The 25,681-nt window shown below is 38.7% G+C and overlaps 2 protein-coding genes and 1 pseudogene across 5 annotated transcripts in view; all 3 read right to left on the reverse strand.

Moving 5' to 3' along the window:
- Nucleotides 1–25,681, reverse strand: part of efemp1 (EGF containing fibulin extracellular matrix protein 1) — a 182,518-nt gene that overhangs the window by 38,152 nt on the left and 118,685 nt on the right. The gene's annotated exons all lie outside the window — the stretch shown is intronic.
- Nucleotides 141–890, reverse strand: LOC125903393 (cystatin-like). The gene is made up of 3 exons (XM_049600299.1): nucleotides 528–890; nucleotides 345–452; nucleotides 141–230 (listed from the first exon to the last, which is right to left on the reverse strand). The coding sequence occupies exons 1-3, from the start codon at nucleotides 735–737 to the stop codon at nucleotides 141–143; spliced, it is 408 nt and encodes a 135-aa protein (XP_049456256.1). The 5' UTR covers nucleotides 738–890.
- Nucleotides 6,968–21,918, reverse strand: LOC125903381 (exportin-5-like; annotated as a pseudogene).

The raw sequence follows: 25,681 nt of genomic DNA on the forward strand, positions 1-25,681 counted from the left end.
GGAGCCAACGAAACCATTGGGTTATGAACATAAATACAGGGTGTGGACAGTATATTAATAAGCCCTATTTCTGAAACACACAACACTGTTCGGTGATAACTGTTTACTGTTTACTTGGCAGCAGCAAATCAGAATATCAGTCAATTTTTAGGTGGGTAACACTTCTTTTGGGTAAGTGTGCGTAAGTCTCTCCAAGGGATTTCTGTAACAATGAAGTGGCACAGAAGTTCCTGAAATAAATAGCAAATTAAAGCACACTTTAATCAATTTACACACTGGGGAAGAAAATGTAGAAGCACAGTTTTTCTGAGAGGGTTGTGCACCACCTAAAATATTAAACTTGCCTTGGGTTCAGAGTTGAAAACACATGGTTCACTGTCAATTGTGTCACTTCTGTTGCACATTGTACGTCCCAGCTGCATTTCCAGGATGTAGTTTATTCCAGCCACCATCTGTACAGGAAACAGCAGCACTCATTACAGTCATTGCGGTATTAAATTTAAACTGACTCCAGAATTGAGTTTTACCTGAATTTTGGCCGAGGTTATATTCACAATTTTGTAAGCAAAGTGGTCCTCAGCGTTGGCTCTGTTGAATTCACCCACAGCAAACCGTGCTGCAGTTAAAACCTGGCTGCTGTTTACCGGGACTTCATATGGCTGACCGGTCATCACATGTCCGCCGGTTACACACCGACCGGCCGACGCAAAAACATAAATACAAACCCAGACGAACATCCTGAAACCAACAAGTTGTTTGTAGCAGCTAATAATACTCCAGGTTATCGCCTCAGTGTGGCGGAGCTCGCTTTAAAACCGGGTTAAACCACACAAGCTAGAGACGCACACCTGTTCCCAATGTGTTGATTAAAATATGAATGTCCGAACTGAAAATCACTACGACCAGAAACTTCCGTGTTGCGCGGCAACCGCGTTGCTAAGCTGCCGTGAAGCTGGAGCTGCTGGTGGAAAACAGACAAGTGTATGTTAATGGAATTTAAAAAATAAAATATACGAAATTAAAAGCATTAGAGTAACCATTATTTATTTATTAAAAGAAATGCAGCAACGTTTCAGTTTATAGTTAACGATTCCAGGCAACACACAGAATAATCATACATGATCAACATCACCAAGCGCAGGTGTGACGTAATTTGATCATTAAGAAAGCATGATTGGCACATTCAACCAGTTCTCTATGATTTTTGTCAGTCCAACACATGCCTAAAATTCATGGCAATAAAATTCTGCTTGTATTTAAGAGGCAAAGAAAATAAAATACAAAATGTGCAGTAATATTGTCATTTATTGTTGTATGACACTAAAACACACATTTAATTTAAAAATATGTGAAAAATATATTTATTCCACACTGATCAACACAATACTTTAATAGAAAAAAAATAAAATACAAAGAAAATTCACATACCCTAACAGTGTAGCCAAATGTTTTAAGAGGCCACATAATTATGATTTTACTTTATGTCCAACAACTGGTTAGTACATTTCCTTGCAAAAAACTACATTACAAAGTCCAAGGAATATTTGAAACCATTACATAACAAAGCTGCTGAAAAGTTTAAGTCAGGGCAATGATAAAACAAAATTCCCCAGGCCTTAAATATCCTTTAAAATGGGGATATGAGCTAATGATCTAACAGACTGTCATATGTTAATACACTGTAACTTATGTGACAACTTATGTGTGATGTATTCATGTTTTTGTTACTGTAAATGTTCTTCTTTTTTTGCTGTTTTTGCCTGTGCATTTGCTGATGTTGCTGATGAAAAGAAATAGGGACATCAAATACCTCTGCTGTAAATCTGCCTTGAGCAAGACATTTTGAGTCTCTGCAGCAAGGGCACTGCCCACTGCAACTTTAAAGAGGCTTCAAGCTCATCATACTGAATGCAGTATTTGTTGTGAGGTAAACTCTGCACATTAACAGAAGCACACCAGCCCCACCATGACATGAAGTGCCTGGTGGCAGCAGCACCATGCTGTGAGGATGCTTTTCTGCAGCAGGCTCTCAGGACTTGGGAAGGTATAGAGGGTCACAGAAATGCAGCGAAATGCAGCAAAATGCAGATCCGAGACCTGCTTTAGTCTGTAATTTTCTAACAAGAAAAATTAGAGCCCAGGACACAATCTGTTTAAAAATTTGTGTCAGGACTTAAAAAGTCTATTCACTCCCTGATGTAACTTGACAGAGCTGAGCAGTTTGGCAACTGCTGCTAAAGGGGGCTATAACATTAAACTGAGGAGAGTCAATTATGCAGTCAGTTATTTGGCTTATTTGTTTTACTATTTACTGATATCTGATATAAGGACTTTCTTCTTGAGCTTGAAAACATAATTTCCACTGATTTAATGTTGCTGAAAACAAATGTGCCAAAATCCAAGGATGGCAAATACATTTTTAGGGAGTGATTTTCTTTTTTTAATTTATAGTTTTATTTTTTAAATGCAGAATTTTGTTTTTCTCCAGTAACACAAATCCCTCTGTAAAGAGGTTAACAATAAATGTATAAGATTTAAAACCACTCAAGTAAAATTGTCAATTTATTTCAGAGAAATGTCAGAAAATATTAACTAAGTTCCACTTTTTTTCTAGTGTTAGTCACTAAATTAAATTTAAATTTAATTAATTTAAAATTAATTTTAAATTAAAATTTAAGAGTGACAGCAGGTTTAGTAAGTTTCTGCAGGATTTTTTGGGATTATGAATACTTAATAATCGAGATCAAGAAAAAGGGATCTGTTATCATCCACTCTTTGTAGAGTTTTAAATTGCAGATATTGTGTCTTTGTAAATCTCATCATGTAATATGCTGTGGGTTGTGTGTTTGTTGCAGTGAAATGTTGAGGAAATGTCTTGAGCTCAAGTTTGCAGAGTCACGCTGATGAGACGACTTGCAGCCAGGCAGCAGTGATGGCAAAGCAGGATGGTGCTGCTGGATGGGCAATGGGCTCTACAAGACATGGGGGTAAACAGGGATTACTGGAGAGGAAGAAATTACAGAGTATGTTCTTTGGATCTTTTTTCAAAGTAAAAAGACAAAATAAATAAAAGATTGCTTTGTTGTACTTGAAAGCATTTGTTATCCAGAATCCTGAGACATTGTGTAGCGTGGGTGGGAGACAGCATACTGAAGGTGGGTGCAGGGTTCTGTTTGTTTTGTGCGCTGGGAAAGTATCCCTTTATGCCAGTATGGACAGGAGGAATAATCACAGTATGTCTGAAACTAATGATTATTTTTGTTATTGATTCATCCAGCGATTATTTTCACAATTAATCGATTAATAGTTTCTAAAAAAAGTAGTTAAAATAATTAAAGATTCCCCAAGGTGACATCTTAGAGTTTCTTGTTTTGTTAAGCGTTTAACAGTCCGAATCTTAAAGATATTGAGCTTGCTGTCATGAATGACAAAGAAAAGCAGCAAATCATCACAACTGAAAAGCTGAAACCAGATGATATTTGGCATTTTTGCTTGATAAATGGCTTATAAGATTAATTAGTTATCAAAAGGGTTGCAGAATCATTTTTTGTCAAACGATTAACCAATTAAGGATCATCTCAGCTCTCAATTACAGCAGCTAATAACTCTTTCAATGTGCATAGGTGCATATACATTTTCCATTAAGTTAGACTTGAAATATCTAATCTTATCCTCTCTTAAACCTCTTGAACACTGCAGAACCTACCATTACAATCATGTTATGCGGCTGAGCTTTTAAGCCAGTAGAAAGTATACTTTTAGAGATAAATGTCCATCTGAGTTACAGGCAAACATATTGATACACTCTATATCATGTTAACAATCTCAAACCACATTTTAGTTTCAATTAATTGCAGGAACAAGCGGATACAGACCATACTGCATGTAATGTTTGTGGACAAATGTTTAAAAATAACTTTGAAGCCAACTACATAAGGAGATTGTCAGGATTGTTAACACTAAACAGCAATGACAGATTATTGCATAAGAGTAATGGTGGAAAATTAATTGCGTAAGTATTACCAGCAATACCACAGACACAGGTATAAATCTTGCATTCAAAAACACAAAAGTACTATCAACAAAATGTATTTCAGCTATCAGAGGTGAAAGCACTCCTGCCCTGTCAGTGTTATATTATTGGATCAATATTAATGCAATTTGTGTGCAGTTTTTTAATGTAGTAGCTGCTGGAGGAGGAGCTAATTATAGCTACTTTATGTACTTGTAGGCAGTTTAATTTATGACAATATATCATATTTAACATAGTGATATTGCATGCAAAATTTTCCTCAGCTGTGAAGTAATCAACCAGTAAATATAGCAGTGAAATGAATGTAACGTTAGTGGCCCAAAAGTAACGCTAACTTTCAATATTAAACTTATCTCTGACATGTAATGTTAGCGGAGTAGAAGTATACAGACACATAAACTTGTGATACTCAAAAATAGTACCTTGTACCTGGACTACAGTAGTAATTTATTGTAATGGATTACAAAGTAGTCGTCTCTGTATGTGCTGACTCGGCTGTGGAGCCAACGGCTGCTCTGCTACAGCTAACGTTAACGGTACCGGTGTTTCTTTACCGACCGTTAAACTTGTATGATGCTGTCTGTACGATGTTAAACACTAAGAGACACAAACGACAGCCTGTTGACAATGAATATTTAACTTATATGCATTTATTTATTTATTCTCAGTATATTTTGTAGTAAGAAAAGACATATCATACCACCGGTAGCCGGTAAACATTACACAGCCGTCATCACACAGTAGTCTTCTTCACTGCGCAGCTTTACGGCAGTTGGCAAATAGCAAATGGCGCTTCATCGCCCCCTAGCGACCCGGAGTCTATTTTGCTTTTACAAATATAATTTCTAAGTCTCTCCTTCCTTCAGTAATGTAAATATTTTTGATTTAAATATCTCATAAAAAGTATTCTAATGATTAGTAAAAACAGGTTTTGGAAAATTATTAATCGTCATCATTTTTTATAACCAGTGGCAGTTATTACATATTTACAAAACAGACAGAAATTGATCCAGAAACATGACTCAACTTTCCAAATTTTGACTACATTTATTGAATTAAACTGATTGCATTTTTTGGTTCGTTTGTTTTTTGTTTGTTTAATTGATTTAAGGTGGTGTAGCATCATGGGGAGTAAATGAGGACATGGCAAAACACTGAAAATGTGTTAATTGTGCATACAGAATGTGAAATATTATTAAAAGATAAAAGTAGAGTATTAACTAATTGGGTTAGCAATGAGCTTGTGTCTGAAATATGTATTTTTAAATTATGTTGAAATACTGCATATATTTAATGAGCAGGGTAGCTCTGAAGATCTGTCAATGTATATACACATTTAATTTTTATTTTAGTTGAGACATTTAATAGCCTAAATGTTAAAAAAAAATATTTATGATGTCAATGTAATGTTACTAAAATCATTATAATGTAGTACAAAACTTAAAAATGGTGACAGAAAGAAAAAGAAATGTAGGCTTATGCTTCTTTAAAGGTATAATTTATTTTTCCACATTATTTATTTTTTTTATTTTAAATTTTATTTCACCCAAATGTATATTTACAACTATGTCCTCGTGTTGGTCATTTTGCAAAATGTTTAAAGTGGTGTATATGCAACAAAAACAAATAATAATTAATAAGACCCAAATATGTCGATCTATAGTAATTAAGAAATCATCTTTTAAACTTTAAATACTTCTGTCTTTATTCTAATTTTTTTTTTAAAGAAAGAAAATGAGAGATAAACTGAAATCAAGATCGATCTTTTTTTATTTAAAAACAACAAAATATAAACCACACTACACTTTTAAAAAGCCTATTTTCTCCTTTGTACAGAATATTTTAGTGTTGGACAAGCTTTTTTTTAAAAAAATGGCCGCATGTGAACAAACAGTCATGACAAAGACAGGAGAATTCACTGGAAAGTCAAGCTTCATAAATGTTCTTATTCCTGTGCAAGTATGATGTGAACCTGTTTGCAATAATTATCTTAAGTGCAGACCAGTCTAGATGCATTTAAAGTGAAAGCTCAAACAACTCCAAATAATTTTGGTCTGAATCTAGACATCACAAAGCAAATCATTCTCTACCATGAAGGAGCAAAACACACCCATCAAATTATGCTTAAAAACAATCCTTGAGACAATGGGGGAATGTAGTGCTGGTTCGTCTTTTTCATACGACTGGAAAAACCAGTACAAACACATAAAAAACAAGACATGAAAAACAGAATACAATCACAAACTGAACAGCTAGAAAACAACAGAAAGACTTGGATTAAGCTACACATTAGTCGTCGAGTCCACCCTTAGATAATCTTCATAAAAGTTGAATCTTAGTAGGTTTTGCTTTTCACACACAAATGTCTGGTCACGTTTGTCAAATAGGTCTACTGTGAGTGTTTTGGCACAAAATGTGGCTGTATTAATTCTTTGTAGTATGATATGCATTAAATAAGCAATTCAGAACAGTCCGTGGGCTGTGTACAGTAAAGTGTGCCGATATGAAGAACGGGCAAAAAGCAAGCAGCCTAAAACAACTACTTCGTAATATCTGCAAACTAGAAAATGGTCATTCATATTTATATCTATAATAACCATTCATGAAAACACAATCCAGCTGCTTTGTTTTCTTTCTTAGAGTACGTTTCCATAAAGCATCTTCACCCCATGTTGGGGAACGTCGCACCTGAGGTACCCTTCAGCACATCCTTCAGAATCAGACTGCAGTTGAGCTCGTTCAGTCAGATAAAAATACAGCAAATAAAGAAATGTGCACCATTATGTGTCCAAGGTTTTTCTTCTTCTTGACCCAGAATGTAACAGCCTCGACAGCAGCAGCATGGTCACACAACATATCTGCCAACACTGACCTCTGAATTTAAGAGTTTTTCTTTGAGTACAAACAGTCTCCTCCTCTCCACAAGTGACACAAACACACACACTCCTTCCTAACAGGCTACTCCTGCAGCTATTGGCTCTACTGGCTTTGTTTGTTTGGACATCATTAGATGCCCACTTGTATGCTGAATATCAAACCTCAGCGGGGCTCTCAGTTTGATTCCCTCGTCCCATAAACAGACATGCTTAGTGTGCGTGATGCTGAGCAATGGGCACATATTGCCCCTTAAAATGAAAACATGAAACGACAGAATCAAAGTAGTTTTGTGGCTCGATGAAGCTTCTGCTGCAGAGCAAATATTAATGGTTAGTCTGCTATTTTAAGATCATCTCTTAACCCAATCTGACACAGACACAGGCCATTCTTTAATCTGAAATATTTACTTCTAATCTCCGTAGCTCATATACCTCCTTTATTGGTATGAGCGAGAGATGGAGAAGTAGTTTGCTCTTCTGTGTGATAATAGCTTGCATAAATGACTGATGGAAAGGTGTAATTCATGAGTCGTGCGGTGGCACAATGAGAGCTGGATTAAAGATTGAACAACAGAGGTGTTGACAGTTATGTTAGGTAGAGCCCCAGCTGGAGGACGGTGAGTTTGTACACATAACCGCGTCCTCAGTCAGTATGAAGTTCATCAGATCCGCTGTCTTCCTACAGGGCATCATTCTCCGGGGTGAAGAGAGCTGCCAGGCCCAGCGCCTCACTGTTGGTTACATCGCTGTCTGGTTTCGGTTTTTTAAAGAGGGATGGAAGATTCCGGATATGAACCTCCTTCCTGAACTGCTGGCACAGAGCTTTCTGTTGGGGGGGGTGGGGGGGGGGCAGAGAGAGGAGAGGTTACACAGAGCTATCCGAGATCTACCAGAAAGAATTTCATTAGTGTACAGCCCTGTTGAGCTGCTGCACTTTTTTCTTTTTTATTTTTTTTTTTGCTGCCGAGCACATTAGATTTACAGCACAGCCAGAATCACACTGCTGAGTAATGACTTGTGCTGTTAGGCTCTGGTTTCTCTGGTCACTTGTGATGAGCAGCTACAGTGGGATATAACAGAGAAGCACTGCCCTCTAGTGGTTAAATGTGACATTACCCCAACAGTTCCTGCAATGAGCTTCTTGAACTGGTCTTTCCTCTTCTTGTCTCCCATCTTCTGGGCGTTGGGGTCCATGAGCCTGTGGTCATACTGGTCCAGAGCATCAACATTGATGTTTGGGATCTGAGTCATAACGGCTTTCAGCTCGATGTAGCGAGGCCGCTGAGAGAGATGGACAGAGAGGCAAGGAGATTACAAGAGATGCATTTTCAGCAATTAACTTGAAAGCTGCACAGACAGAAACTACTGTATTATATTACCACTAAAGAAACTGGTACTACATGACTTTAGAGCTGATTGACATCAAATTAAGGTTGTCAAAAGTATCGATAGTTGGATACTTTTTTAATGCCACATGTTCAAAACAATATGATCTTCAATAATTACATATTCTATTAAGTATTTTAAGTACCAAACCTTTAGAAAAACAAACAAAAAAAAAACAACGATCTAGAATCAGATTTTCAAGCTGCACAGATGAAACACCTGGGAAGAAAATACGCTGGTCCTCAATCTGTGGCTGTTTCAGCATTTACTCGAGCAACAAACCTATCAAATGTGTCAGTATGTGTTAAGTGACTTCCTCTGCACAAGCACACTATGCAGGTTGTTAATAAAATAATATAATAATCCTTTTATTTTCTATTTTTTATTAGCATCCAAAGAGGTCTTAAAAAGATTTTTTTTTGGCTTTTTGCGTTTAATGACAGGACAGTGAGTGAAAGGGGGACACAGAGAAAGTGGGGACTGACATGCAGCAAAGGGCCGCGAGAGCTGGATTCCAACCCGCGGCCGCTGCAGCGAGGCGATGCCTCTGTACATGAGGCATTGGCACTATCCACTACGCTAGACCCACAAAGAGGTCATTTTTTTATACTAGTATTAAATCACAGTTTGAAATTCTGGTATTGTGACATTAAAGCAAATAAACCAGAAACTACTTTGACACTGGATTCATTGTTTGGAGTCATTTTTCATGCAAAACCCCCAAAGATTCACAGATTCCAGCTCCCCAACTAAGAGGATTTCCTGCTTTTCTCTGTCACATGATAGTAAACTGAACATCTTTGGGTTTAGGACTCTATAAAACCTAAAACCTGTAATTTGAAAACCTCACTGTGGTCTTTTTAACCACTTCCTGACATCTTAAACAATCAAGAAAATATTGGCCACGTTAATCAATAACAAAATAACGGTAAGCTGCAGCTGAAAACTGAAAAACAAAGGCAGACATTAAGAGCAGATATGACAGAGAATACCGCCTTTAGCCTCACCAGGTTTTCATAGATGAGCATCGCCAGCTGAGAGAGGGTGGAGTTGCAGACCTCATGCTGCCCGTGAACCTGAAGGCCCCTAAGAACACTGGTATAAAACCATGTGACCGCCTCGGGAAGAAGATTACCCCCTACGACCTGAAGAGACACAGAGTGGATGTGGGAGGAAAGCTTTAGCAATATGTGGCAATTTAAGATACTTTCTAAAGTCATCTTTCAGATCACAGGCATTGAGTTAGTATTTCAGAGGGGTTACAGAGAGATAGAAATACGTCAGTGGTCAGAAAGGTGGCAAAGGTTTAAATGAAAATACAAGTGCATCTTTTAGGTTGGGCGTGCATCAAAGGGCCCAGGCTGGAATCATACGCAAGTTGCTGAGGTAGAGACTAAATGTACACGCTCTACCAGGTGAGCCCATGTTTTACTTTCTTTTCTTTTTTTTAATAATGAAAATGCCTTAACGAAGCTGGCAGTGGGCAAAATGGGGCGGGGTTCCACTGTACTGAACTCACCCCAATCTGTGACTCCTTGGGTATGAAGTGAGTCCTGACTTTTGTGTACCATTACATCCCTACCTGCCGCAGAAGTGTCCAGCAGACCATGGAGGCAGTGCGGTGACAGTTCGTGGTGTCCTTCCACGACAGTGAGGTGAAGGAGAGGGTCAACATGGTCATGTAGATACTCTGGGCAAAGAAAAGGAGAAACATTGAGTTTACATGCAGCATTTAATGAGTGACCATACTGTCCTCTGACTGTAATGTCTCAGGCTGACCTCATGTTTCATCAGACATTTTCCCAGCTCAGTGAGCTCCTCTGTGGGCTGAGCAGGAGTCGCCGTCTGCACCGAATCCATCATCATGTCTTCCTCTATGAGAGTGTGAGATGCTTGTCAGAATAGAAACACACAAAATCAAACCATTGATTCGAATGTTTTAAATTTGACTCTCACCATCTACTTCCTCCTTATTATTTGCAGCTGGTTCAGGCCCTTTTCTGGAAACACAGCTCACAGCTAGAAAAAAAGGAGAAGACAAGTATTATGTAGCATTATGAGTAAAAGCTGTTCAGACACACCTCATATTTTTTAGTACCTTTTCAATATGCAACATCAAAAATCATCCTCAGTATCTTGGCTATTTTAGTTTGGTACTGTACAGTCGAGCTAAATGACTTTAAACCCAGGTAAGAGGTTGTTAGTCACCCAAAATGAATCCCATTGGAAGCAACACAGTCTGATCTACCACAATATGCAGAGTCTCAGCTCTATCCAGGAATTATGGCTGATACTTGCACTTTCCTGATGTGTTCTGAAACCGTTTTTAGCCTGTGTAGCTGGCACGAACACAACCATACCACATGACTAAAGTGCATTAGCAGTATTAAGGAATTAATCCCCGGGCTTCACGTCACGCTTCGTTTTACAGCGAGTTTAGACAGGGACATTATATTGCTATCATAAAACAAGTGTAACATCATTGTAATAAAATTTTTATTTCTAATCAATACTTATGCCGACAAATGCAAAGTGGCTGGCACAGAGTGCTCAATGTAATGCCGGTTAATACACTTCTTTCTTTGTTAAATACTTATTATTTCAAAACAATCTGTTTATAACATTTTCGGGTGATGAATTATCATTATACTGAGTCTGTATTAATTTGATGTTTCACCACCCCTTCATATATTTCACTTTTAATTCCTTCTAACACCCCCCAACTGTTTGCTCAACTTGTATGGATACAGGAGAAGTTAACAGAGATGTTGAAACTTACTGAGCAGATCCAGCACCTCCCTGGTGAGCAGGCGCACCAGCTGCTCCTCCAGCATCTCCTGCGTCCACCTGGCTATCCTGACACACCACCTCCTCCTCATCCTCCCCACTATAGACAAACAGGTTACCAGTTAGTCCACATATCCAGTTTAAGTCATCAAAGAATTAAACATATAACATATTTACCAAAAGAGGTGTAACAGTTCTGAAACCAAGAGCGAAACCACAGTTCAAACGTTCATAGTCTCATGTCCTGGGACATGGTGTCAAGCAAACAATTTCAGTTTTAGTCACTGAGTTGTGCCTCCCCTGTTCAAAAGGCAACTGCAAGCTGCAACTGCGTTAAAAGGTCAGAGTCTGAAGAGCATTACTGACATCTGTGTTGCTTATTTTTGTTATTTAGTTTTTCTTATCGACAATATACCAGTATTTGAGTGCCTTAACTGTTACAGTAAGAATTATGACCAAAGAGCTAAAGCTGGGGGAGGGAACTTGTTGAGGGAACTAACTGTTTTTAAATACATAATTTCCAGCTTCCTGATATATACACAAAAACACATACAGAAACAAACAGCTTACTTGACAGAGGTCCTCTGGTTGATGACCTGCCACTTGATGTTGAGTCTCTGTAGTATGAAACAAAAGTGAGGTTGTGAGAAAACAACAGTGACTGAGTGAATATAGTCTATCTGATGGTGAGATTAATGATAAGTGCTGCAGAGTGTGGAGATCTGACCTGCAGCATGTAGGCGAACAGAGGTCCCAGCAGGGGGCAGAGTAGACTGTTGTAGTACTCCTGAGGGCATGATATCACCAACTGCCTCAAAAATACACGTGCACCAGTTAAGGAAATTACATGTTAACATAAAGCTTTGTTAATGCAGAGTAGTATTCATCTAAAGTGAGTCTAGGAAAAAGAGCTTTTACACCTATGTGCATCAAACCACTGACTAAAGCATGGAAACCGAAAAAACTGGCAAGTCAAACCAAGCAAAAGCAAAAGGATATGAATCATGGGGCGAAGTCTGTGGTCAGGCACATGGTCGAGGGAGACGAAAGCAGAGCCAGTGATTTCTTCTGCCAACCTCTCAATGGTGTAGAATTCTTGCTGCAGGGACAGACCTGCATTTCCCAGCACATGGAAGCTACAGAGGGAAAGAGACACAATTTAATCTGCAACAGCACGTGAGGTATAACCAATATGAAAGAAAAATTTGGGGAAAATCCTCACCAGTTGTCATACAATGTGGTGAAAAATCCCTGCATTCGCTCCAGGTTGGTTCTATACACAGGAGAGTCATAAATATCCAGAAGATGCTGAGAGAGACCTGGAAGAGGCACACAAAACGAGACCGTTTAACCACAGTCCGTTCAGATGACAGCTCACTAATGAGCAAAACGCTCCTCTTACCAAGAACCACATTTTTCTCTGCATCCATCACTTCATGGGCCCTGGAGAAGGTCTCACTCAGACGAGCCATGTTCTCTGGCAAGAACAGACTGTTGTGAGTCCTGCAGTGAGGAGTAAAGAAAACAGACTGGTCACAGATCAGTACAATAGTAGTAAGTATTACTGAGACACTGTTGGAGACACTTAGTATGTTTGCATGCACAGTTAAGTCAAGCTACAGTTATAGCTCAACTAGGCCATTTAATTGGACTACAGTCCTTGTCCCAGTATTCAAGCACAGGAGGGGAATCTATTTATTGACCGAAGTATGTCCGAGTCCTCTATGATAGGTGGTGATATGTCCCTTTCAGCTTGTTAGTACTGGACCCTTTTCCCAAACAATTGACATACAAGTTAGCTACAGTTATCTAGCAACAAACTTATACCATGGTGGACAACTTTACAGCTCTGTACATTTCACACATCCAAAAATGCACAGCTCTGGATGTAGATTTCACCATGTTGTCACCGGCTTCTTCTTCTGTTATATGTTTAATGCTATTCAATTTCTGGGTCAAAGCCGAGGCGGAAACTGTGGAGGTGCGTAGAGCGTCTTGGCCAGTTTGGGTCCCATTGACTGTATACGTGCAGGAATAATTCAACTCCAAAGCGATTTTAAGAAATTTGATTTAATACGACTTCATTCAGACTACAATGTTTACACATATTTTAAAAGCCTGGTTTTAGTTGGACTAACACAATTAATCGATTTTCTAACGCCATGTAAACGTATTGAATGATAACCCTTTACGTCAACCACCCACATACATGTCTCACCTAAAAATTAAGGCCAGATCTGAAATGTCTGGACCATAATTATCTAACTAACTTAAAATAAAATTATCTTTGAAATTATGTCACTCTAACTCACATAGCACAATGCCTGAGTAGGTATTAACATGTTTATTCTGCAAAAAAAATGTAGCCGGAAATAGGTTTATTTAGTTTACAGTTTAAGAAAAACTGAGTGATAGACTTTCTAACTCCTGCAGGATGAAGCATCCGAGCATTTCTGCTCATGTGTGGCTATATTTCGGTGAAAGTCGTAGGCTATATGGCTGATAAGTTATAAATTTTCAAAGCTTTAAACTTGAGACGGTTGCTGTAGCATCTCCGTCAGGACTACTAGCCCAAACTGCCAGTTGAGGAAGTTTGGCATTAGCCTGTTTTTATATATTCATGAGAGGGCACATTACCTCGGAGCAAGAATAATAAAAACACTGGCAAATAAAAGAGGGGCCGGCAGAAGAGCTGCCCGACACCTAAAAAAGAGTGCCATGTTTGTTCAAACTATGTGTAAATGTCCTGATATGGGCATAATGCGATGATGTGTGTTAGTTCCACACAATGGAAACATGACTGAACACAAGTTTTTGGTGTCAACCGACATTCGTACCTGATTAGAGCCAGCAGGTTGGGCAGCAAGGCCAAAAACTGGGCGGTGCAGGGGTTTCTGTAGATGGGTGTTCCAGCAGGGGTGTAGCCCATCACAAAGCCACCAGCCTTAGCTTCCTCCAGGTCTGCAGGCCAGCGTGCTCGCTTCACCACCCCCAACATGGCGTACAAGCAGAAACTCAACTAGAGGAAAGTCAAAAAAAGAAACAATCAGTTAAACGATTACTATGTTGTTATAGCTAACTACAAGCTTTTTGTAGACATGTTAGTGACACGGATTATGTCACCTCACACGTCATCATCATCATCATCATCATCAGGTAAAAATCCAAATTGTCCAATACTTTAATTAATAACAAAATACCTGCAAAACTAATGACGTTCCTTGCAGTGTCTTACACATTAGCGTGAAGTAAGCAAATCTACGTTGAAATGCTACAGTCCTTATAGCTGACATAATCACTCAGTCTACACACTTACCCGCCCTCTATTGAGCCCCACTGTGTCTTTATCTTTATTTTGCTCGGTGACCACCTGATCAGCGCCAACAAAGGACAGGAACATGGCAGGGTTCCACAGCACACTGAAACACAAAGAAGACAGTCAATTATCTGTCAGGACACTAAAACATGTCATGTTCAATTTGAGGGAAAAAGAGAGAAACGCACTGTCTCATCTCGTCTGAGGTCCATTCTGCTACCACTGAAGCCATCAGTTCATCTAGAAACGCCTTCTGCTTTGCAAAGTCTTTGAATTGGTTACTGATGAGCACCAGAGCTTCCATCAGCGAGCATTTCTCCATGTGAGTGAGCGGTGCTGGAGAACAGCTTCTTCACGTGATTGTAAAACATCTCAAAACAAGGCTGGAAGAGGAGAAAATAAATTATGTTAAAGTCCCAAATATTTACTCATGCCTATTCATCAGCACGATGTACTTCAGGTACACATGTTGAGCATAGAATCCATCAACTGAGAGCAAGTATAATCTAATTCATGCTGTTTTACTTTCACTGGGAGACATACACACTTACCAAAATGAACTGTGGGTAATCCCGGCAAATTTTGATGATGGAAGAACAGGCGTGCCTCCTCACGTTCTTTACGGCTCGGGTCCGAGGTGCCTGGAGACGTCAGTCGGACAATTTAGTTTTTCCTCTTCGACATTACAGATAAGGAAAATCACTGATATTTGCTTTCTGTGAAGGTAAACTCACCTTATTTTCCTGATCAATCTCAAATGTGATGGCTTTAAACAGCTGCAGGGACAAAAGAATAAAATACTGTAAGGTATTTTGATTGGGTATGTAATGATTCAGCATCCACTAATACCCTACCAAGTATTTCATGATTATTTAAACAGACGGAAATAAAAAGAGCTAGAAAATAAATGTGGTATTAGATAATAAAAGCCTCTTGAAATAATTATGAAATAAAAGTCTCCTGAAATAAATAAAAGTAGTCTGTTGAAAAAAGACCTTTGTTTTTATTAAAAACCTATTTATTTATTTATTTAATGAACTATATTGTATCACATATATATTCATATTAATTTATTCATTTATTCTTCTTCCTTATTTCAGGAATTATATCATAGCCATAATTATTTATTAAATAATTTATTATTTAACGGGTATATTTCTTATTTATTTCATACTGACTTAAATATTAAAACTAAGTTTAGGTAAAAATAAAAATTAAAAAAAGAGAGACAGAGAAGCTGCAGTATCAGGTTGACAGATATATATCATAACTAATTCTATACCATTATTAAATCAATTTGATGCTTTGAAGGCACAGCACTTGAGCTGCTAATTAATATTTGGTGAGGAAATACAGTTTCTGATTTAACTTGGCTTGTGGTATAAACCATGCCCACTTCCGGCCTTCATCAGAATACATGAGACCGACAATTTAGTTGGTTGAACAGAGACAGATAATGACGCCTCTGTACTCCAAACACATAAGTAATATGTAGTAACCAATGACAACTCAGCTGACCTTGTAGAGGACCTGTGGCAGGAAGTGCGGTCTTTGTACGACAAATGGGAAGAGAGCGGAAACATTGGTGAGCACACAGGACAGGATGAGCGGGTCTTTGGTGTCGTAGTTTAGCACGGCCTGCAGCAGCTCCATGCTCTGATCTATGGGCAACTTCTACACAGCGAGAGGGAGAGGAAGGGGAACAAACCTTCATGTCATCATAATCAACATATTTCTCACACAATTTTGTTCTGTCACTTAAAATTGTTTCTGTTACCTCCTCCTCCAGATTTTTGAAGATCTGTCCAACCATGCACTCCATGAAGACGGTCATCGCATCCCACTGGACCACTGATGGAGACAGGAGGGAGCACAGGCCCTCCGCTGACTTAGCTGGTGAGGTGCAGACAGAGAAGTCAGGTTAATATGCTAAATGTAAAAATTCATGACCATCATCATGTAAACTTGCTTATAACAAAGTCCTTCAATTGAATGCTAGGAAAAATTCAAAAACACATGTTGCTCATGCATACACATTCCTACGTCACTATCAAAATCAGTCTGTTGTACTTGAGGGGGCAGTTGGGAAATCTAACCAATCAGGACTCCCTCTAAGCCCAAATCTATTTCCATATCGCTGCATATTTTACATGTTAAATTAACCAAACCAACCACAAATGTACAGAAAAATCTTCCCCAACATGTAAATAATGAGGACACAACACTTACATGTGGTAGCACCAGTATCAATAGGGCTGGCGATCTGATACTGTAACCACTCTGCTGCTATCTGGAAAGCCTCCAGAGGTACAATACGACATGCACACCTCACCACTTCTCCCTGCTGTGCTCGAAAAGCTGTTGAGCATGAACACACACTGTGAAACACAACATAAAATAAAGGGTACTCTTGTTTAGCGAAGTAAAACAGAATCCATAATACTTACAATTAAAGAATGAGTTGAAGTCCTCATCGCTGTCAAAGTCCACACGGGAGTACTCACAACTTGGGCTATCGTTTCTAGATGGAAATCCAGTCTGCAGAGAAAAACAAACCGTTATACCTGTTCATCTTCCATGTACTCCAGGAGTGGTAGCACTGACATCACTGTCTCACCTTAACTAGGTTGGTCATAGACGCTCTGAGGAATTTGATGGCCATCTCCACAACAACCGCGTCCTTCGACAGAGTCTCATGTCTGAACAGAGCTCCCCAAGAAGGCAGAGTGGACGACTTCAAAAACTGCAGATAAAACAGTCGCAAGAAAGATCAAACACAGCTGAAGGATTCATATTCTACAGATTTAAATGCAGTCTTTGACTAAATTATTCAGAGGTGAAAGCTTGAAGTAAAATCCACCAGTAAATGACTGTTATCTCACCTGACTGGAATGTGTAGTGAAGGCTAAAAAGGCTTCCATGTACTTGCTGAGATTTGCAGGTACCTCCACCTCGACATCTGAACCCTGTGGAGAGAAAATATATTAAAATGAAAAGTCTGAACTGATAAAACATGCCTTTGTGATTGTACACAACGTGTCAACATGGACCAAGCTTGGTTTGAACGAATCGTACACAAATTTCAAATTTGAAATGGCAATTTTTCTAATGCTACCCAATCCTACTGACCAGAAGTTCGAAACACCTAGCCCGTGGTCTCCATGAGCACACACGCTGCCCTACACTCCATGTGACATATGCAAATGACAGTAGATGGGGAAAACAACTTGTAAAATGGCACGATCAAGCTTTGATGCTCACAGCAGTACTGTGGCGATGGGAGTTATCAAAATGTAAGCTACTGAAAGTGAAAGTATTGAAATGGACTTCAAATGACTAAAATATAATGCATGTGTTTTTATTTTTAGGTTCAGGAGCCGCATATAATGTTTCTGAGGGCTACCACTGGCCCGCAGGCCGCACTTTGAGCAACAACAGTCTAAAAAATTTCAATTAGATTACTGTCCCATATTGTTCAGCCCTTGGCCAAGCCCTGATAAAAGACCATGTAAACACAGGAAAAAATGTGTGGCCAAATTAAGACTCACCACTAATGAGCAGAGCTGTCCTCCCAGAGCACACAGCACCTGACACAGCCTCTTCAGGAAGATGTAGCGCCGCTCCACCACCTCCACTGCTCTAAAAGATATATACACACGACTATTAGTCACAGCAATGTGTGCTGAATAAACTTGTGTTTTTATCACTGCTTTAGATTTATCTTTGTGCTCCATAGTAGGCAGATACATCTCATTACTTACTGTGATTCAGGGGATTTCTTACATATTGCCAGTCCATCTGCTGACCTGTCACCAGACACACAAACAATTCAGTAACAGTGACAACGGTAGCATGAAGCCTGTAATGATGGGATGATGGAGAGAAGCAGTTGTACTCACTGGGCCGCAGAAAGGATGTAGTGGATGGCCACATCGTCAAACAGCAGCATGAACGGCTTCCTATCCTCCAGCTTGCCCTGTGGCAGAAAGACACAACTGATTACACAAGTCTTATTACTGTTAATCTAATGTTAACTTTATAGGCTGTAACCACGCATAGCATAGTGTGACTTATCTCATCTACGCTTCTATAATTAATGATAAGGCAGTTTCATATTCCAACTAGAAAGGATTTAGAGAGCACGATTATCACCAAGGCTGCATGATCCTTTAAATCAGTTATTTTAATATTTAAAAATCTGCATCTGGATCAACATCAAATACACATAGTGATAGTGACAGTTATGTTTATTGGCTGTCGGTGGATTTGATTTTTGGAGGACGCCTAAATTCTGTTTGGGAATACAAGGGATTATACAGTGTCTGATTCATGACTTACAGCCATTTAAATTATGATGTAGTGACAGCACCATCTATATGATTTTCCATCAAATTTTTTAAATGTGCACACATCATTCAAAAGAAGTTTTAACTGCACAATTAATCAGGAGTCAAGGAAATTAATGTCAAATAATCCAAGTCTACAAAAATATTTATCTGAAAACCATACATTCAATTCAAAACTTTTTGGGCTAATCAATATATTCACTTAATAAACTTTGTTAATGACTTGATGAAATCTGTAGGAGTCATCATGGAAAGAAAAACTGCAAAACTGCTAGGTTTGTCTAAGAATTAGAGCTGCAATGATTAATTGATAAGCTGTCAATTATTTAATTAATTTATAACTTGTATGATAATCAATTTACCAGTTTGAGGGTTTTTTTAAGAAAAAAGAAGTCCAAATTGTCTAACTCCAGCTCCTGTGAATATTTTCTAGTTTCTTTACTCCTCTGTGACAGTAAACTGAAAATCTTGGACAAACCAAGACATATGAGGACATCATCTTGGGCTTTTTTGGACATTTTTCCACACTGTTCTGACATTTTATAGGGGAAACAAATAATCGATTAATCAAGAAAATAAACAACAGACTGATCAACAATGAAAATGATCATTACAACCCAACTAGGAATGCAAAGAAAAACACTCTTCCGCACCTCTCAGTTCAGGAGTTATGAGCCAAAAAAAAGTGTGTTACAAACAGCCACGTGATGGCGCTACTGCTCCAGAGCTGCACCACTTCTTAACATAACCCATGGCCTAACCTTCTCACAAATTCCATTCAAACCTGGTAAGATGTTTTTAAGATATCACACAGACATAACACACACATAACTATCTGACTAACAGAGACAGACATGGGACTGAAGGTATAATATCTTCACAGCTATCAGGCAAGCAGTATGCCTTAACCTCTGCCACTTGTGTGTCTCACCTTCCGGCTGATGGCGATGAGCAGACACTCCGCGGCCTCCAGCTGCAGCTCCGGTTCACTCAGCAGCAAACACAACATCTCCAGGAGATGACAGTTTCCAGAGGTGATGTGCACCAGAGACACCCAGTCTATGTAGCCTGCAGTGTGTTCAGCGTAACCACGGCGACTCGACAGTGAGCTCTGGCCTGAGCGTGGAAAATAAAGGAAGAGAGAAGAATGTGTGACACAGAAGTAAACAAAGTGGTCAAGTACATAAGATATTCATTTTTGGGCAGAAATGCAGTGATGTTTCTCACCTGCAGTTCATGTCCAGGTGACCCTTTCTGGATTAAAAGAAAAGTCAGGCAAATATTAAAGTCACTTTACTTTGAGCAACATAATAATACTGACAAAAAAAATAATCTTAATGTGTCTTATGTCTACAAACTAAAAGTTAAGACCCCACTGACCAGTTTCCGGTAGTCCTCGACATTAACATGCAGAATGGCCATCATGAAGCTGAAGATATTTTCCATGTTCTGCGTGAGTGTCTGCTGGATGTCTCTGCGCTGGGTGGGCAACGTCTGGAAGGTGATCACATCCTCCGCCAGCCTCAACAGGATCAGCATCACCAGCTCTGTCTGTGCCTCCTGTGAAAGGCACATGTGAATATTTTGTTTTTACTTCATTAACTTATATTTGACTTTTAAAAGTCCATTACAACAGGATTAGAACACTGCATGCTTTTGCCAAGAATATAGTTTGCACATGATGTCTTGGTTCATAGTTGCTGAAATCCACCAGTTGCATAGTTGACATGATGACACCAAATGCAAATGAACATGACTAACCTACTTGCATGTGAGTGGTTACATAATTGTAATGAAATTGCAAGCAAATTGGCAAAGGAAACAAATTATATGCAGTAACATACTTTTTCCCGCATAACAAAAGTCACTCACCCCGTGGCTAGTGAGAGCCTCCATCTCTTTCAGCATGTCTGGCCAGTGTTGAGGCCATTCTCTCTTTATCATCTCCACAGTGATTCGTGAAAGGGCGTCTTTAATGTGGCTCTCCTCCTCCAGGATGGCATGAGTGCCCTGATGAGACCCAAAACAAGTAAGATAAGTGTGACAGAAAGAAGTTTCAACTGAGCCTCAAGACAGATTGTTATTACCACCACACTTACATTCGATAACAACTGCATGGCACACTCCTTCAACTGGACTTTCTCCTGTTGTTGCATGTTATTCCATCTGAACCTGCAAGAAAATAAGCTTTCTCTTAAATATGCAGCTTTTTATCATGTCATTATTATTTGATATATTTGATTTCTGGTGCACTCACTTGATGACGTGCTCCAGGATTTGCAAACCAAAGTGTCTCACTACAGCTGGCTGGGCTTTGTCTGCTAGTTGTAAGCCACATGGAACACAGAAGGAGCTCGTCTCTTTAAACTCTTCGCAAAACTGTTGTGAGAAATTAAGCTTGTTACATTACACACACCAAGACCAACTGAAATTTTAAAGATTACAATAACACTTAATATTACCTACACATGTACTGTGTCAGTGGCATGAGGCTACAGCAACATCTGCCTCAGCTACATTACAATATACACTCCAATAGCATAAAGCTAACCTACAACTAGCCATCCAAGCTAGGTGCAGTGTTGCCAATAGCAACATGACATTAGGTTAACAGTTGTTAAATCGAGCTCTGTCTGTTATAACACTCCACATGACGGTCAGTAGTGAACCAGATGTTACTGTTTCTATGAATGAATGAATGAATGAATATGAGTGGATGTGGTGGTGAGGTGATAATCATGGCACACCGGCTAGCTCGCAAACCATCTTGCCATCATCATCACTGTAAATTTAGCTAACGTTAACAAATGTAAATGAACTGTCTGGCTGACGCTATCACTAACGTTACAAACCATACCGATAAAAACAGACTTTTTATTTATCTATGCAGGTACTTGACTCTACTTTCACAACAGCTACAAAAAATGACAAGCTGGGCTAGCTAGCCGCTAGCTAGCAGCCCAAAACGGTGCTACCTTTAGGGCCTCCAGTCGGTAAATTTGGCCCGTTTCTGCATCCATCATCACATTCACAGCTTTGATAAGCTGCTCACACATGGCGGCCACCTGGTCAGCCATGACTTCAGGTAGCGTCTGGCACACTGTTGAGGCGAAAGCGAAGCGCCCTTATGCAAAACACCTGCACGACAGTGAGCTGCGTACGAGTAGGGAGGTACCAACGTGCACAAAATGTGCTGCCTGAACCTGTGGCTCGCCGTTGAAGGGGAATTCTGGGAGACGTAGTCGAAGCGCCATTTTTTTTTTTTTAACAAGATCGTCTATAATGAGAGATAACTCACCTCTGAGTTAAAAAAAAAATAATACATTTTATTTTAAAATAACCTTTCAAAACACACTTAAAACGGTGCTTTGCCATAAAAATAAACAAATTTAAAACACAAGGAGAATGTAACGTAACGAGCTAAAATATTATAAAATGTCGCAGAGATAACAAATAAATAGAAGGTCAAAACTGAAAATCAACATAATAAGCAAGAATTTTTGCAACATTGCAACAAAATGAAAAGACAGCTCAGACAAAATGATAAAATCAGGATACATTCCGAAAAAATATGATGATGGTAATAATAATAATAATAATAATTATAACTCAAGCTGGAAAGCCTATGGAGCACCAAGTGTTCGTCTTCTTGCATAACATATAAGGACATAAACAATCTTATAAGTACACAAATTAGCCAATAAACTGTGAAATTATTAATTATAAATATGATTCAAACTCAACTGGTATGTTGTGTCATCATTCTCTTTATAGAAATTACATTCAATTATATATATTTTTAAAATGACTTTTTCAAAAGTCTGATTTTATTCCATTATCTTCTTTCCCCCAACAATACCTATTTCATGATGTCACTATTCATGCCAGTGGAGTTAAGTCACCAGTAACCAACCCCTCAACTCTCAGCTCTTCAAATTATTTCACACTCATTGGTGTCTTTATGTATTTTACTCTATTTATTTAATAATGTCTCATTTAGTCATTTAATATTGCACTGGGTTTCCATAGTAGATTGTTCGCTTATCTCATTAGCAAACAGTTGTTTTCTGATTTATTGTCATTCCAGCTGGAAGAAGTGGGAGGTCAAGTATGAAAGGAAAATGTCACATTTATTCAGTCACCAATGGGTGCATTCGTTACCCTTACAAACTTAACTAACTTAACTTAAACTAACTTAACATTAATGACACCTCTGTTCTATTCAAGTGTCACTATAAGCTGACAGAGAGCCCGCATGCACAGCTAAATGGAATTCAGTCACAATTAATTACATTATTTACACCTGTGATTTTATTACTGTGCTATGTCAACATTTCTTCAGTGAAAAAGTTTACATAGGAAAGGCTGACATGTGGAAAGGAAGGGCTGAAACTCTTGCGCAGTCACCCGCTTTGTAATTCAGCCTTGCTTTTAGTCAGAGATAGGGGGAATTAAGGGATAGGTTTAACTTTTCTCCAAGTCTGTCTTAAAACAGTATCATTACTATTCCTCTGCACTGGCTTAGTAAGGAAAACTGTCTATTGAAGCACAAAGAGAGAACCTTATACCAGAAAAAGTCAGAGATACCCATTTGATTTGTCCTGCTCAGATTTCCGGAGCCCCATCTTAGCTTTCGCTGAACTTAAGACGTTATTTTTAGACAGAATGAACCCTATGGTTTTGCCACCTAAACTGAACTTGCTTTAAAAGGGAATCTGTTAATTATACAGACAGGGGGAGCAGTTATGGCAACAGTAACCATCTATATGTACATATTAAAATAGGCTTACACCTGAAAAATGTGAAACTATTGGTTATAGACTAAACACTTCAGATACAAGGATGTCTAGGTAGCTGCTGAAGGTCTGGATGCATACAACCCCCCTTTCAAAGTATAGGGGGTCACTGTCAAACATCTGAGATACCTTTGTGTATTATCCACAGTTGCATAGTCTATAACACTAGTGTGATAAAAATAAAGATCATGCAGACAGTCATTCAATTATTTGGGATGGGAGATTCTTCATATAGTTTTAAAGGTTGCCATATTTCACATAAAGTTATCTTCTCCAGAGGTACGCACCTGTTCACTTCTGAGAGCCACAATCCAATCCACCTCACTGCAGTACATTTTTTGGCAATAGCCGATAGGATTTCTGTATGCTTGATGGAATGGTTATGTCTGATATTAGCATTTAAGAGGTCAGGATCCACTGGGAGAATATCCATGGACTATGGATAAAGCATCACAGATCCCCCTGCCAAAAGCCTTGGAGTTTACTACACTGCCAGGTGGATTGAAGAAGAGGGCCCTCAGCCAGACCACATCTAAAGCAAAGGGGTGAGAAAGTAGGGAAAAAAACGTATAGCTTTGAAGGGTTAGATAAGTCTGATGAAGACAACTGAACTGATTAATCTATATCTTGAGTTTAGAGTACGAGTAACACCGTTGCTATGTAGGTCTCTCCACAGTACTTGATCAGTCTCAGTATCTAAATCCCTCTCCCACCCAAGTCTGCATGTCTCTGGTTCTGAACTGGAGACAAAAGGTAGCAGGGCTTCATAAACCTAACCATTGGTTGACCTTCATGAAAAAGAAATTCAGTGGGTGACATCTTGGATAGTTTTCGCTGTCTTTGGAGGTTAACCCTTATAAAATTCATGTTTTTCCAACTATTTTTTTTTTAGCAGGGTTTTCAAAGTTAAACACACATTTACGATAGTCTAAAAGTGAAAACAAAATTTCTGATAAAAAAATATTAAAAAATATTCAACAAATCAAAAATACTCTAAAGGGTGGGTTGTCATACATGTATAGAAGATGGCACAAATATGGCAAACAAGTTTACATTTTCAGATAGTATCATTCTATTTTAAAAAGTTTGAAGAAAGAAAACAAAATTTAATGACCATGTTTTATGGAATTTAAACCAGGCTGGTTAGGAAAGGAGTAAACCTTGAGAAATTTCTTAACTGTATCAATAAGATAGCAATTAAATGAAAGGAATACTACTAGAATAGAATAGAAAGAACTTAATTTATCCCCGCAGGGAAATTCAGCTGTCCAGCAGCTCATAAAAGACAAAAACAACAACCACACTTCCCCTTATCAACAACAAAACAGTGACATTAAAATAGACATAAGATAAAATAAGTTAAAAATAAGTGCATAAATAGAAATTAAATTAAAATAGAAAAAAAGAAAACTACTACTACTACTACTACTAGCTGGATAACCTATGGAGCACCAAAGTGTTTGTCATTTTTCATAACATATTAGGAAATATACGATCCTATAAATGCATAAATTAGTTCATAAATTGGGAAATTATTGATTACAATTATGATTCAGGGCGGCACGGTGGTCTCGCCTCACAGCAAGAGGGTTGCCGGTTCGATCCCGGCGTGGGAGCCCTTCTGTGTGGAGTTTGCATGTTCTCCCCGTGTCAGCGTGGGTTTTCTCCGGGTACTCCGGCTTCCTCCTACAGTCCAAAGACATGCAGATTGGGGACTAGGTTAATTGATAACTCTAAATTGTCCATAGGTGTGAATGTGAGCGTGAATGGCTGTCTGTCTCTATGTGTCAGCCCTGTGATAGTCTGGCGACCTGTCCAGGGTGTACCCTGCCTCTCGCCCGATGTAGCTGGGATAGGCTCCAGCCCCCCCGCGACCCTCAAGAGGATGAAGCGGTTAGAAGATGAATGAATGAATGAATGAATGAATTATGATTCAGACTCAACTTCTAATGGCTCTATTAAAGTTAGTATTAAATTATTAGTATTTAAAAAAAACTCTTTCAGATCAATAGCTAATAAAAATAAATTTAACTAATTAATAATGAACTAATTTATAATAGATTTTAAACTTTTTTTTAAGGATCTGAGTATTTCCTCCACTTCCGGCTGCTTGTCATAACTCCGCCCACTTCAACTTTAGC

This window comes from Epinephelus fuscoguttatus, linkage group LG16, assembly GCF_011397635.1.
Source record: "Epinephelus fuscoguttatus linkage group LG16, E.fuscoguttatus.final_Chr_v1".
Lineage (NCBI taxonomy): Eukaryota > Metazoa > Chordata > Actinopteri > Perciformes > Serranidae > Epinephelus > Epinephelus fuscoguttatus.

Excerpts from the sequence above, each read along its gene's own strand:
- LOC125903393 (XM_049600299.1), bottom strand. The coding sequence starts at position 737 with ATGTTCGTCTGGGTTTGTATTTATGTTTTTGCGTCGGCCGGTCGGTGT. Across the intron at positions 453-527 it reads TAACCTCGGCCAAAATTCAG|ATGGTGGCTGGAATAAACTA; the intron begins GTAAAACTCAAT and ends TTTCCTGTACAG. Across the intron at positions 231-344 it reads TTTTCAACTCTGAACCCAAG|GAACTTCTGTGCCACTTCAT; the intron begins GCAAGTTTAATA and ends TATTTATTTCAG.